The 14,433-nt window shown below is 51.1% G+C and overlaps 1 protein-coding gene across 8 annotated transcripts in view; it reads right to left on the reverse strand.

Moving 5' to 3' along the window:
• Positions 1 to 14,433, reverse strand: part of DAPK1 (death associated protein kinase 1) — a 172,315-nt gene that overhangs the window by 16,999 nt on the left and 140,883 nt on the right. For all 8 annotated transcript variants that reach the window (XM_044265767.1, XM_044265770.1, XM_044265765.1 and 5 more), the window contains exons 19-20: positions 11,535 to 11,612; positions 648 to 870 (exon numbers count right to left, since the gene is read on the reverse strand). In XM_044265767.1, coding sequence (XP_044121702.1) covers positions 648 to 870; positions 11,535 to 11,612 — 301 coding nt within the window. The remainder of the gene's footprint in view (positions 1 to 647; positions 871 to 11,534; positions 11,613 to 14,433) is intronic.

Raw genomic sequence — 14,433 nt, forward strand, 5'->3', positions numbered from 1 at the left:
ATTAGGGAGCCTTTCAAGACCACCAACCAGCACTGAGATGCACAAGGTTGAGTGCGAATCCTGTGGCTGTGTTCTTGAGTTACTGTGCGCACCCAGCGTTCCAAGAAGAAAGCCAAAGGGGGACAACTCATCCTGGACCAATGTACCATCCTGTGTACGATCTGGAACCTGAATCTGTCCACGTGAGTTTTATTTCCGAGGGCTGAGTCCCCTGGTCTGTGACAGTTAGCCACGTGGCAGGTATGTTTTATTCTGTCCCACCGCCTCTAAAATAAACTCATGTAAAATGCACACAACATACCGTTCACCACATTAACCCGTTCTGGTTACACTGGTCGGGTTTAGGGTAGAACACGACACCATTCTGTGATTGGCACATTTGCAGTTTAGAACTCTGTGTCTGTGACCGTGATTTTGGGGAGGCCCTGGCCTTGCTATTCCTGGGCGATCTGGGAGCGCAGGCCAAGAAGCAAATGGACACAGGATCCAAAGCGGGGCTAGACACCTAGAGCCAACAGGGCAGTGAGATCCAGTCACCACAGGCCAGGGAACCAACACAAAGCCACTACTCACCCTAGACCTTGACACGGGACAGCACAAAAGCCAGCACCTCGCACAGAGACAGGAGCCAGGGTGGAGGGACCTACCTGCGGGCTTGGACGCCAGCGGGGAGGGCGGGAACCTGGTGGAGCTGGCGGAGGACAGTCTGGGCCGGCGTCTCCGGAAGAAGCTTCTCAGCAGCCCACACTTGAGCGATTCCACCAGCGTGGTTTTCCCGGAGCCCGAGTGGCCAAACAGCTTCAGTTTGATCCTGGATTGGAGGTTCTGCGTGGGTCGCAGCTGCTGGATGAAGAGTCCCCGGTGAGCGTCCTAAACACACGTGCAGGGGGGCCAGTTAGTCCCAGAACAAGAGAAGGCTCTGAGCAAACTGCCAGCGCGGATGCTCCCAGTTTGGAACCCCCTCGCCGTGTCCTTCCCGATCGGGATTTCTTTGTGAGGAGGTTTTGTTTTTGCTTTTTTAAAAGTATTATTTATCTATTTGACAGAGAGAACACAAGTAGCCAGAGCAGCAGGCAGAGGGAGGGGAAGAAGGCTCTCTGCTGAGCAGGGAGCCGATGCAGGGCTCCATCTGAGGACCCTGGAATCATGACCTGAGCTAAAGGCAGATGTTTAAGCCACTGACCCACCCAGGCACCCCTATGAGGAGAGGTTTTAAGAGCCACTGTCTTAGGAACTTTCACACGTGCCATGCAGTGTTAGTAACTGTGGTCCCGTCGTGTACAGTACATCCCGGCACTCATTTTCTAACTGGAAGTTCGTATCTGGTCACGATTCTTACCCATGGTGCACAGAGGTTTCGTGGTGTCCCATCGTAGCCAAAAAAAAATTCATGTAAAGTGCATGTAACATACAATTCCCTGTTTCAGCCATTTTAAAGAGGACTGAAGCTCCGAGGTGTTACTACATGGATGATGTGTGCAACCAGCCCTGCTCTCTGGTTCTGGAACATCCCATGACGTAAGGAAGCTGAGCCCATCAGCAGTCACTCCTCCCTCCCCACCCAGTCCCTGAAAACTACCCATCTGCTCTCTGTCGCCAGCATGCGCCCAGGTCCATGGCATTTTGGTGCACAAGGAATTGGCTGGAGCAACTCCTAGGAGGTCACGGATTACCAGGAGAAGCAGGGTTGGCCTGTCTGCCTGGCCAGGGGCGCCTGCTGCTCTCTGCGTGGAGGGGTCCTGCTTCCCCGGCACCGTGACTGTACCAGATGCTGAGAAGGAGGGCATCACGAGGTACAAAGACAAATAGAGTGGCAGGGCGAGGGCCCGATAACCTTCCCCCGTCCTCTCTCTCTCCCTATAGGGAGAAGCAGGAGAACTCACAGACTCATTCCCTCACTTGTGAGCAGACATTCACGGAGGCCCCTGTGGGGCCAGACACAGTGCAGGGAACAGGAAGGTCCAGATCCAGTCCAGATCCGTGTCCTGGGGACACACAGGAGGTCCAGACCCGGCCCAGATCCATGTCCGGGGGACACATAGGTATGTAAACACCGACACCAAACACGGCAAGAGTGCTTCTGCGGGGACGGTGTGGGCAGGGGCTCTGGGCACCCAGACAGCCCACCTCAAGGCTGCACAGTGAGGCATCACTCCCGTGCCCTTGACTCCATCCGGCCTCACAGGCAGCCTCGTTATCCACCCCCAGCTCGATCCTGGCTCCAGAACAGAGGCCCCCTGGAGCTGTGGGGTACAGCCTCAGGGGGATTCCTTCCTTGACCCGGGATGGTCCCACTCTAACCAACCCACGTCCACGCATCCAGGGGACCCCTCCTGCTGGGATCTCTTCCAGAACATTCCTCCCCTGGAGGCTCTGGCTCACGTGGGGCTCTCCATTGTGACTCCACCAGACTGTAGGGTGATGTGGGTCAATCTCCCCCTCTCGATTGGGAGCCAACTTGAGGGCAGAGACAGTGTCCCCAGCACCTGGCAGGGAGGTGCTCAATAAAGAGGTGTTTGAGAAATGACAGGACTTGGCGACCCTGCAGGAGCCTCTCAGAGGGAACTGCCTGCTCTTGGTCTCCTGGGACCTCAGGCTTGGCAGACACTGCACCCACTTCCAAACCCAGGGAAGGAGGTTTCCTGCTGCTGTCCTCCCGCTGAGCCACTGTGGCTTTCTCCACCGGCCACCCAGCAAGCTCGCCTGCCAGACAGCTGTTGAGGGCTCCCTGTCCTCCCCCAGTCTCTGTGTGGGACTGGGACCTTCCTTTTCCACGCCACAACACTGCCCCCTAGCGGGCATGGTGGAAATGGGCGGCGAATTTTTCTGTTGCTGGGGAACTCCTGGATGCGGGTGCTGTGAGTTCAAATAGATTAATGGAAGTCCTGCACGGTAACCATTTCCTGGGTCCACGTGACCCCTGAGTGTCTGCTGAGCATTTTTATAAGAAAAAAACTTTGTTTATAACTATGTGACCTTAGGATTTAACTGCATGTTTTGGAGAGCATTTTTTTAAATTAACATATAATTTATTATTAGCCCCAGAGATACAAGTCTGTTAATCGTCAGGCTTACACACTTCACAGCACTCACCACAGCACATACCCTCCCCAATGTCCATAACCCAACACCATCTTGGAGAGCATGGTTTAATAGTTACTGAGATTTCTGAGAATGCAGCTGTTTAATAAATTGGCAAAAATATTTAATCTTTCATGAACTCCTACTCTCACTTCTGCAGGGTCAGGTCAGCAGGTGGTCACAGTGTCCACATGCCATCCCAGGCTCCAGGATGCATGGGCATCTGCAGACATGGCCTCAATGAGTGTGGAGGGATCTCCGTATCTGCCAATTTCACAATGTGCCCTTATGCCCTAGGCCCCAGGATTTACACGTGGAAATATATTATTTCACTATAGATATTTCCTTTGATGTCTTTTTTCTGTTATAGGGAGGGCATTCCATTCGCTAAAGCAACCTGTGCAGGGACTGGTCTCCTGTGAACTTCATTCAGGAGAGGAAAGGGGGCGTCGCCAAGTGTGTGTTGCCGATGTTGGGTGGGCTGGGGCTGCAAACCTTGCCTTGTGCAGTGCTCTGTAGACCATGAGGCTGTCCTGATTCTTGTTTCTCCTGTAGCCTCAAATCTCAATAGGTTCAGACACAAAGCACTGCCGGGGAGGGTGGGGGCTGAGGGGATCTTGCCAGCAATTACTCCGACTTCTGATCCAAGTCAGCACAGACGCTGGAGATGGTCTGTTCTGACACAGGTACTCATCAGTGTGCTGCTGACCCGGCTGGAAGGAACGGGCACTCACTTATTTTAACCCGATCCCGGATACTGTTGCAGATAAGTCCTTGACACCCGCGCCCCCCCGCAAGCAAATCTGCCTCCCCTCACTCTAGGTTAACCCTCAAGTTCACCCTTTCCTCTCCTTTCCCTTTACATCAGGCCCGGCTCCCACCTCCCCCACACCGGAAGCATGTGAACTACAGTTACCCTGTCCTGTGACCATCACTGTTCACCATGAGCCTCTCACTGAGTAAGTCACAACACTCCCCACATACTTTGTGACAACACACAGAGATTCTTTGTGGGAAGCAGTGTTTCCTTCTCCTGGAACAGGGGAAAGGCAGAAAACCTGTTTCAGGCTGTAATCCAGCCACTGGGTCATGGGTGCACTGTGCAATTTTAATTGGCTTGTGGCCCTTTTCTGCCTCGTGCCCTGTTGATCTTGGCACCTGACTTTGGTCACTATGTCTGTCCTGTGTGTAGGATTAAGGGTATGTTTGTCCCCTCTACCTGAGCCTCTCAGGCCCTTGCATTCAGACGAGACTAGAGGTATGGCAACCATGGGACACAGACACTGCTGCTGTCCCAGTGTGCTTCTGGAAGCTTCTCTGGTCCATGGCTGGCTTGTTCCTGGCAGCTGAGGGGCATCATGTCTACACCTTGCTCAGTGCCGCCCTCAACTAATACAGTTCACCCTTTGAATTCCATGCAGGGTAGTGGGGGCCAGAAGCCACGGACAATGTGCTTGCCTGATCCCTGGGCCAGCCCCAGAACAGAGACAAGTGGGGATGAAGACTCTCTTTTTGTCCTAACTCTAGCCCAGGTGCTCTGTGTCAAGGCTCTGAACTTGGGCCTTGTCCTTGGCAAAGTTAGTTCAGTTTTAGCAAGAACTCTGCTCCTTCTTATGTGATGAGATTCCTCACCACTCCCTGATATCTGATCCCCCCTGGCCTGCCTTCAGCAAGAATCTCGTTGAGTAGCTGTATTGTGACCTTCGGGGCGCCTGGGTGGCTCAGTGGGTTAAAGCCGCTGCCTTCGGCTCAGGTCATGATCCTGGGGTCCTGGGATCGAGCCCCACATCGGGCTCTCTGCTCAGCGGGGAGCCTGCTTCTTCCTCTCTCTCTGTCTGCCTCTCTGCCTACTTGTGATCTCTGCCTGTCAAATAAATAAATAAAATCTTAAAAAAAAAAAAAAAGACTCCTATTTTCCTGCTGCCTCAACACAAGTCCATCTGGGGTCTCTGTTTACCAAGACCACCTGTGCCCCCTGCTGGCCACAAAGCCCCACTGGACAGATCCTCCCAGCAATAACACCTGGGGAGTGAGGAGCTAGGACTCTGGTGTTTCCTAAATTCTGGCTCCTGCCTGGAAATAGTTTGCTCTGTCTATCCACGCCCCCCCCCCCCCTACCCCCCCCCTCCACCGCCCCCCCCCGCACCCTCCCAGCCCGTCCTGGCCAGCCCCACGCAGGCAGATGTGGCTGGCTGCAGAGGTGAGGCCTAGGGGGCCGGTCTCTTCTGGGCGGGGCTGCCAGGCTTGGGAAAAGGACAGGAAAGCAGCAGAGAACCTGAGGAATCAGAAGTCTAAACCAGTCCCACCACCTTCCAAGCGGTCAGACAGTGTATCTGTGTAACTGGGAGGCAGGATGTGCTCTTTCCCCACTTATTTCCTTGAACCTTATACTTGAAATATTTACCCAGAGATGAAGTCCTCCGCTTGCATTCCTGTCCACTGCTCACCAAGTAACTAAGCCTGGATAACCCATCCAAGTGCTGCCATATTTCACCTGGCCGCCAAGGTAGAAGACCTTCTACCTGGTCTCTCTGTCTGGGCAGTCAGAGGGAAAAGTCCCCAAACCAGAGTCAGGTCTTGCTCCCATCTGCCGAACACACCTGGAGCAAACACAGATTCCCGACCTAGGTTTGTAAAGCCGCCTAACTCTGATCCGGAACCGTACTCCCCAGACCACCTTACTCAAGCCCCAGTGCAGACCCCTCCCGCCTCCTTTAGGTCTGGGTCCTGGGACACACCCAGATCTACTGCCCCAGGCCCTTGCACTCACTAGGATTCCTTCCGCTATCCCTCTGGTTGCCTTCCCTCTCCAGTATTTCTTTCTTTCTTTTTTTTTTTTTTAAAGATTTTATTTATTTATCAGAGAGAGAGAGGGAGAGAGAGCGAGCACAGGCAGACAGAGAGGCAGGCAGAGGCAGAGGGGGAAGCAGGCTCCCTGCTGAGCAAGGAGCCCGATGCGGGACTCGATCCCAGGACCCCAGGACCATGACCCGAGCCGAAGGCAGCTGTGTAACCAACTGAGCCACCCAGGCGTCCCCCCTCTCCAGTATTTCCTGTGTTGGTTTATGTGTCCCCAGCAGAGAGGTGCCCCCTGACCAGTGGATGGAAAGTAACATACCTCCCTTCCCTTATTTCACCCTGTTTGGATCCTTGCACATACAGCAGGGGCCACAATCCTTTATGAAGGGCTGGGTGGTCTCTCCTGTGACTCCAGGTATCAGAAACCAGCAGTAGACAGCAGTAAATCAAGGGGTGTGGCTGTGTTCCAAAAAAGTTTATTTACAGAAAGAGGTGGTGGGTCAACTATGGCTCCCAGGTCATTGTCTGCCAGCCCCCGATTTACCCCATCTGGCATTTTTCTTACTTGTTTATAGCCCGAGTCTTCCCTCTTGTTCATTGTGGTCTTAGCATATTCAGACGCTGTGAATCCCTTTTAAATGAATGTTATTTGGTCACAGCATCGCTCTTTGACACCCTGGTGAATCCTGGCTTCTAGTTAACTTTTTTCCTGCACCTTTGCCCCTGGCAATTTAGCTGCATTTTCTCATCAGCAAAAATGACTGACAGGGAGGGCCATATGCAATCTGGCAAAGAAAGATAAGAGCAGGGGAACCTGCTGTGGCTTCCCCGGGGCGGGGGTGGGGGGAAGGGAAGGGGGACTGCCGGATGCGGTCAGACCCAGCAGGGGAGGAGCCCCTACTCTTAATTATGCAAATTTGCTCACTTGTGCTAAATTTTAAATTCTGGGCAAACTCTCCAATTCCTCCTGTTTTCCAAAATATTCTCAGGCATCTTTCCTCATGGTCTCATCTTACATGTAAGAAAAGCTACTATTTAAATGTCAGCTTATAGAAATCTAATTGGAAGGAAAATCAAACCCCCAGTGTTAGAGCACTGGCATTTGGAAAGAGACCGGTGATCCGCAAGACAGGACCAGATGCCCCGGCAAACCATCACTCCCAGTCACTTAATGGGAAACCAGGTCAGCGCAGATCCTGTCCAGTTGAGACCTGCCGTGGGTTCTTTCTACCCCAAGTTCTGGCCTCAGCCATCCTCACCACCAATTCTGCCCAGAGGCGATGGCTCCAAAGTCTCCTTGTAGGGTTAACCCCTTGTGCTAAGGACGCAAAGAGCTTCTTCCTTTACTCTGGCTGGTGCTCTCCTGCCCCCTGCAGGTCAATACGATGACTATGATTGTATTTCTGGAATAGCAGGTCCCATGGGTTCCCTAATAGACCTTCTTTAGACATATGTTCCCAGGCTCAACTGATTAAAGGTGTAAACAAGGGGGCCTTCCTGCTGCTTATCTGGCCCGTGTGCACACCTATGGAATGACAGTCATTGAAGCTCCCCCCCTCGCCCCACTCCGTTGCTGTGCAGATATAGACTTCTCCCCAGGAATGTGTTTAGGATCCACATGAGGGGGTCTGATAGAGGGTGGCTCCCCCCACCCCAAGAGGTGTCAGGAAACATGTCAGGTGTCACAGTTTTTGATTTCACAACGAGTGGAGGAGTGTGCTATCACATGACTGCCTAAGGTGTCCACAAGCCCTGCAAAGACAGGAAGTCCCACCCTCCCCAAAATGCCAGCCCCGCCCTGGAGAGAAACGGGGAACATCAAGGAGGAAAATGACATGGGAAGGAAATGGGGACAAGAGGCTCCTAAGTAGAAACTGCCCTCTTTCTTTCCCTTCTCTGTCCTCAGTGGTTGTGATCCTTCTCCTCCACCACAGCATGTGAGTTAAAACAGCAAAAACGCCCGTGGTCTTGGCTTTGTAGGGATCGCCTAATAGTGGAAGGACCTACAACAAGTCCTTGCTGACAATCTCCAGGGTAGCTCCTGGGACAACTCAGTCGTTTTCAAGAACCTGGTTCCAGTACCAGGGTCCCCAGGCCCCAAGCAGCTACTTATTTGGAGATTTATTCATTTATTTTTAAAAAGATTTTATTTGAGAGAGAGCAAGCAGGAGAGGAGAGAGGTCAGCGGGAGAAGCAGACTCCCCGCGGAGCAGGCAGTCTGATGTGGGATTCCATCTCGGGACTCCAGGATCAGGACCTGAGCCAAAGGCAGTTGCTTAACCAACTGAGCCACCCAGGCACCATATTTATTTATTAAAAAGAAAAAAAAAATTGTGGTTAGAAATACATGGCAGCCAATTTCTCCCTCTCTGGCTCATCAGGAAGCCGGGGTCTAGAGCCCTTTGAGGGAATGACTGAGGCAAACAGACTCGCAGGTCTCCCTGAACAGAGTCATGAACGGAGTCGGACCTGGTGAAACCAGGAAGGAGACGGGGGGGTCACTACACAGCAAAGGGAAGGACCCTCCCTCCCCTTGGCCCATGGCTGAGGAGGGATCAGCACAGAAGCCCTGAGCCCAGTGAAGGGCACAGGAAGCAGACATTTCTATTTCAGGACTGAATCTGGGCGCTTAGCTAATTCGCATCTGCTTAGCAGGGCTTTCCTGCAGAACAGCTCCATCTTGGGGATGTGGGAAGGACAGCACCAGCTGTGCACTGAGGACTAAATGATGGCTGTTGCTAACGATGGCTCTCCAGGGTGCCCTGCCACAGCTGCCTGGGGCCTTACGCACATGCCACATCTGCTCCTGGGAGCTGGACCACAGGGAAATCTTTGTTTCTCCAGGACTCAGGGAGTGGTTTGCAGGATTCCAGAAACAGCAAACACTTGGTGCTTACTGTGTACAGACACTGTTCACATCACCACCATACCATATAATTGGCGTTATAATTATGCCAATTGAGAAAAGGGAAACTGAGGCACGGGGCTGCTAGACCATAGTAGCGCTGGGATTTGAGCCGGAGCCATTTGACTCCTGAGTCTGTGCATTCAGCCACCACTTTATATGCTGCCTCCAGAAGCAAAGGTGAGAGAGGGATCTTTCTGTGGGTTCAGGGCACGAACAGGAATGATGCCCTTTGCTCACAGGGATTGAAATGACGTTTCTTTGCCTTGACCTCTCCTGAGAGAACAATCCCAGCATCGTGGTAAAATACTAGACATTGGAATATTCTCTCTCCCATCTCTCTTTTAAAAATCTAGGCACCAAAACGCAAGGGTACCCCTCAGTGAGAGAGACTAAAGGAAATCAGGGACAGGGCAAGAGCCCATGTACCTTGATTTAAAGATTCTAGACTGGAAAACAGCTAGTCACCTTCCCTGGCCGCTGGGGGTCAGCAGTAGCAGCACACAAGCTTCTCAGTGTTTATATTTCCAATTACAAAAGCCGTGTAGGCACAAGGCAGGGAACCTGGGATCAGATGAAGGGAGAAAGCATCTTCATGCTGTCAATCTGATCCCAGCTCGGTTGTCACGTCAGGACCTATCCTTCCTGTCATCTGTCTGGGATTTACTGTTTCAGACCCATCACTGCAAAGACAATTAAATAAATTAAATTAAATAAATATAAGGCTCTAACCTCAAAAGCAGGGCACCTTGCTATGAAATCCACCCAAAGTCAAACACCTGAGCCAATGTGGCCTGTTGCAGGGTTGCACACTGCACACTGTTCCATTCTGCCATGAGCTGGTGGACATACAGCTTTAAGTTAAGGGAATTTAAAGATTAGGAGATTTTATGTGAAAGTTCCTTGTTGATATGCTGACAGTGACTCTCAGGCTCTTGTTCTGCTTGTAAACAAAAACACTTCTCCCTTGTTATTCTTGTCCAAAATTCTCCTCCACAGTGAGACAGTGCGTGGTGGTGTGGAGTGAGAGAACGTGAAGCCCACAGTGAATGCACACACTCTCTGCAAGAACGTGTGAATAAGGCAAAGGACATTTTTTTTAGACTGTTCTCATCCTGGAATTGCCAGAAGGGAGGGCACACTGAATCCCTGCAGTGGCCTGGGACATCTGTCTTCCCAGAGCCTCTGCGGCCAGTTCGCAGACTCCGAATCACAAAGGTGTGATGATGCATGAGCTCCCAGCTCAACTCCAGGTGCTGGGAAAACTAACTGCTCCCACCCGTGTCCCCTGCCCCACCACAGCGAGACCCTGGGACCACTAGGAAAATTCAGATACTTGGCAGCTGTGGAGGTTAAGAGGGGATCGTCCGCTCCCGGGGCACTTTTCAATTTATATGGCGGGACCTCTATTGGACCTCAAGCTTGTATTGGACAATACCTTTCCGCTGGGCACTGAAATCGACTGGATTGGTTTCGTTGTTTTGTTTTTATTTCTCAGAAGTTTGTTTCTGAAAAATTATTACGTGATTACAGTTGGCCCTTGAACAACACAGGCATCATGATTGCTGACCCCCCATGTATTTGAAAATCCAAATATATCTTTGACTCCCCCAAAACTTGACTACTACCAGTCTACTGTTGGCCAGAAGCCTTCCCGATAACATAAACTGGAGATTAACACGGATTTTGTATGTCAATATGGACTACAGACTGTATTCTTACAATAAGGTAAGTTAGAGAAAAGGGAACATTAGTAAGAAAATCGGAAGGAAGACACAATAGATTTATAGCACTGTACTGTCCTTACTGAGAGACATCTACAAAGAGGCAGACCTGCAGAGTTCAAATCTGTTGTTTAAGGCTCACCAGCATCATATAGAACATGGAAAAAATGCAGTCATTTTGATTTTGCAGTCAGCAAAATCCCAGAATACTGCTGTTAATAGTTCCTTTTTATTCACTTTTTGAAAACACAGAAGGGATTATAACATGCGTATATGGAATCTATCTTCTGCTTTGAAGCCCTAGAAAGTCCTAAACTCTTCTTGAGTTTAGGACTTCAAAAATACTTGAGTGGCCAGAAACAGTTCTATCCTACATCTGTACAGCAATTCGCTAGACATTATTGTTGGTCATCTGATGTTTCTGATTTTTATTACTGTATTATAAATAACACTGCAATGAACATCTGTGTGCATAAAACACTATTTCCTGCATTTTTTCCATTTCTTTAGGATAGAGTCCTAGACATGGAGTTCCTACCTTAAAGGGTGTGACTATTTTGAAGACTCCTGATACACATTCCTATGATGTGGGCTAGAAAGACACCCGTGCATTTACTTATTTGTGTCCTGTTTCCTTAAACCTTACAGCAACAGTATGTTTCCTAAACCCGAGCATATCACGTGACATCTTGGAGCTCAAAACATTAAGAAAGAAAGAAGCAGTCAGCTTTCTCATTTCCTGTCTACTTTATGGGAACAGTTATTACAGAAGCGGTGGGAGGAGGGAAACCAGGCACAGAAACTGTATGGAAGCCAAATGATTTCCAAGTCCAAACACAGAAGAAGAAACCGATAGGGAGCTGATGCGTTTATGCTAACTGTATGCAAACCACAGGACAGGGAGAGATGCCTTTCCTACAGCCTGTGTGTCCAAAGCCTCATTTTGTTCAACTCATTGTACAAAAGGGAAAAGACAGAATTTTTCACATAAAAACAATATCAGACCAAAAAACAGAATTTCTCACCTTTCGGAGTCTTGCAAGCAGACCTGCTACATGTTCGTGTTGTTCTGATTTAGCGAGCTCTTCTGCTGTCTTCCCGTCCTGTTGGAGAAAAACCGTTAGTGTCTTTCCTGCACGGGAGGCTGTTTGTTCCATCCACTGGTTCTGCTGTCAGAGACAGAAACAAGGGTTAACAGGCCTTAGAAACAAAAAAGGTGGACACAGTCCTCGATTCTTTCTCTTTCTGTACAGTCCTTATTTCATTTCCTTATTGGTTCTGCAGGGAGGGAAGGTGAGAATTAGAAAAAAAACATGTGCACTGGTGTCTGGAAGTCCATCCGTGAGATGTCTCAGACCCACAGGCTTTCCTCACACCTGGTACCTCGTGGGCGGGCGGATGACCCCCGATGCTGAACCTCCCTCCAAGAAAGCAGACGATGCAGACTTTCATAGATGCCAAAGTCCAGCTGGTGCTAGCTAGTGTCTTAAATCCCCTCCACGGACAAACCTGAGCACTCACGGAGGATGCTAGTTACTGGAAACTTCTGTGCACTTCAAAGAAAAGCCTTAATTTTGCAGACGATTTTGATCTAAAGATTTTCAGTGAACATAAGAGGAGGAAATCAGAGATCACGGCACCTTTTAAGTAAAGAATTTTCACAAGGCTGCCGTTTCCCAGCGAGCAAATTCACTTACATTTCTGCGCCCGCAGTAAGCAGGAGCCGGGCTGACACGGAGGCCGGGACCACCATGCACCGGGTCCAGGCAGCCTGCTGTGCCTGCAAGTGCGCTCGGGGGCCCTCGCGGGTCGGGAGCTCCGGCTGCTCATCCGTGGGCCACCGAGGGGGAAACAGAGGCTGAGGGGCTGTTCTGCTACAGCTTTAAAGTCGCTACTAATTCGGAGAAGAAAAGGCCAGGCGCCATTTCCGTGCAAATAAAAGCAATCTCCTTTCAGCGAGACCGAGAAGCATTTCGATCCCTCTCCCGCTCGGGGCAGCTCAGCACCGGTCACAGCTGCATTCCCGAGGAAGCTCGGGGCCGCCCGAGTCTCACCGACAGCACATCTTCTGCTTTCTCCTGCGCGGGGCTTCACGAGACCAGTGTTTCTCAGCCTCCGCACTGCTGACATTTTGGACCGATCATTCTCTGGCGTGCGGGGCGGTCCCGGGCACTGCAAGGTGTGGAGCGCCTCTGTCTCTGGTCTCTGCAAGGCTAGTCCTCCCCGATTCCTGACAACTCCAGGTGTCTTCAGACGTGGCCCAGGGATCCCTGGGGGGCGCGAAATCACCCCAGCTGAGAACTGCCGCCTTAGGCTGAAGCTGGAGGCTCACGTAAGCGCTCGGGGGAGCAGTCTTCACAGTGCGCGGCCCACCTCTGCTCTCCCTTAGGGCGCCCAGGTTTCTCCAGGGGGCAGAGCAGAGCTTCTAGTTTGCTTTGGGGTGAATCAGGGATCTTGTCAGTCACCACACCCCAACCAGGGATTCATGCCAAACAGCCTAGATCCTTGCTGACATGATGAGAAAAGGCCTCAGGATAGCGGTTCCCAAACTTCCCCACACACTGGAACCCTGCGGGTGTTTAGGAACTCTGGTGGGCTGCACGCACCCACCCCCTTCTGGATGCTCTGCTTCCCTCAATCTGGGTGCGACCCGGACACTGTGGTTATAAGTGCTCCCCATGATTCCAATGTGCAGCCAAGTGAGCCTTGACTAAAGTTGTCTGACTTCTGGCCACCACAATTCTCTTGGAGACCCAGGATGGGCACATTACACAGGCAGAGGACCTTCAGTGATAAAGGTCCCTGTCCATCATGGAGCCTTTCAAGTGACAGGAAAACCACCACTAACCAAATGTCCTACAATTATGGAGCACTTCAAAGCTTGCAAAACACTTTGCCCTAAGAGACAGTGTTCAAGCTCCCAAAAGAAAGGCCTGCCAGTGTGGTGGGAAGTTTGACCTTTGGCGTCAGAAGGACGAGGTTTACCTCCTGAATCTAACCCCCACCAGCTGTGTGATCAGTCACTGGGCCTTCTGGAACCTGGGCTTCTTCACTGTAAGGCGGAAGCGGGGACCCTCATCACACAGGCACTTCAGCAGATCAGAGATAAACAAATGGAAAGAACCAAAAGAGTACCAGTCATGGAAAAAGGAAGCGGCAGTAATTGCTAATAAAAAAGCTGAGAATTTCCCCAAATGCCCTGCCTTTCTAGGAGAGAATGGGGTAGGAGCTGGTTGTTTGCATTCTGGCCTTGCCTGACTCTGTGCTCCTGAGCCAGGTGCTAACTAACTCCCACAAGCAATTCAAACACTCATTGTCCTTCTGGTTACAAACAGTGGTCTGGGAGGGCCTCACTGAGAAGGTGACATTGGAGTCAAAACCTGAGGGAGAAGAGAAAGCAAGGCATTTGGATACCTGTGAGGAAAGGCAAATGCAAAGGCCCTGAGGCAGCAGGATGACTGTCATGTCTGAAGAGTTTCAGAGAAGCTCATATGGTTCTCCTGGTATGGGGTGGGGGGTGTCAAAGCCTGGAGGAGATGGGGGTCAGGGAGGCAATGCGAGGGGTCAGTCTTCAGGTAGTCCCCATCATAAGGACTTCTAACTTGACGGAGGGTCTGAGCGGAGGAGGGATATGATCTGACTTATACTGCAATAGAGTCACACAAGCTGCTGCCTGAAGTAGTCTGGGCAGGTGAGGGTAGAAGTAAGGAAACTGGTTAGGAGACTGGACAAATTGCACAGTATCGTGGCCAAGGGGTCATATCTCATGGAGGATCAGCAAGTCAATTCCAACTGAGCAAGAAGGGGAGCTGGAGGGGGCTGAAAAGAGGAGGCTATCTGGGGCTCCAACTGATTACTGAAAGATGAAAAGGAGCTAGTGTTCCAGAACCTTGCTGCCACCAATGTCATCTGTGACTCTGTGCC

This window comes from Neovison vison, chromosome 9 (assembly GCF_020171115.1).
Source record: "Neovison vison isolate M4711 chromosome 9, ASM_NN_V1, whole genome shotgun sequence".
NCBI classification, from domain to species: domain Eukaryota; kingdom Metazoa; phylum Chordata; class Mammalia; order Carnivora; family Mustelidae; genus Neogale; species Neogale vison.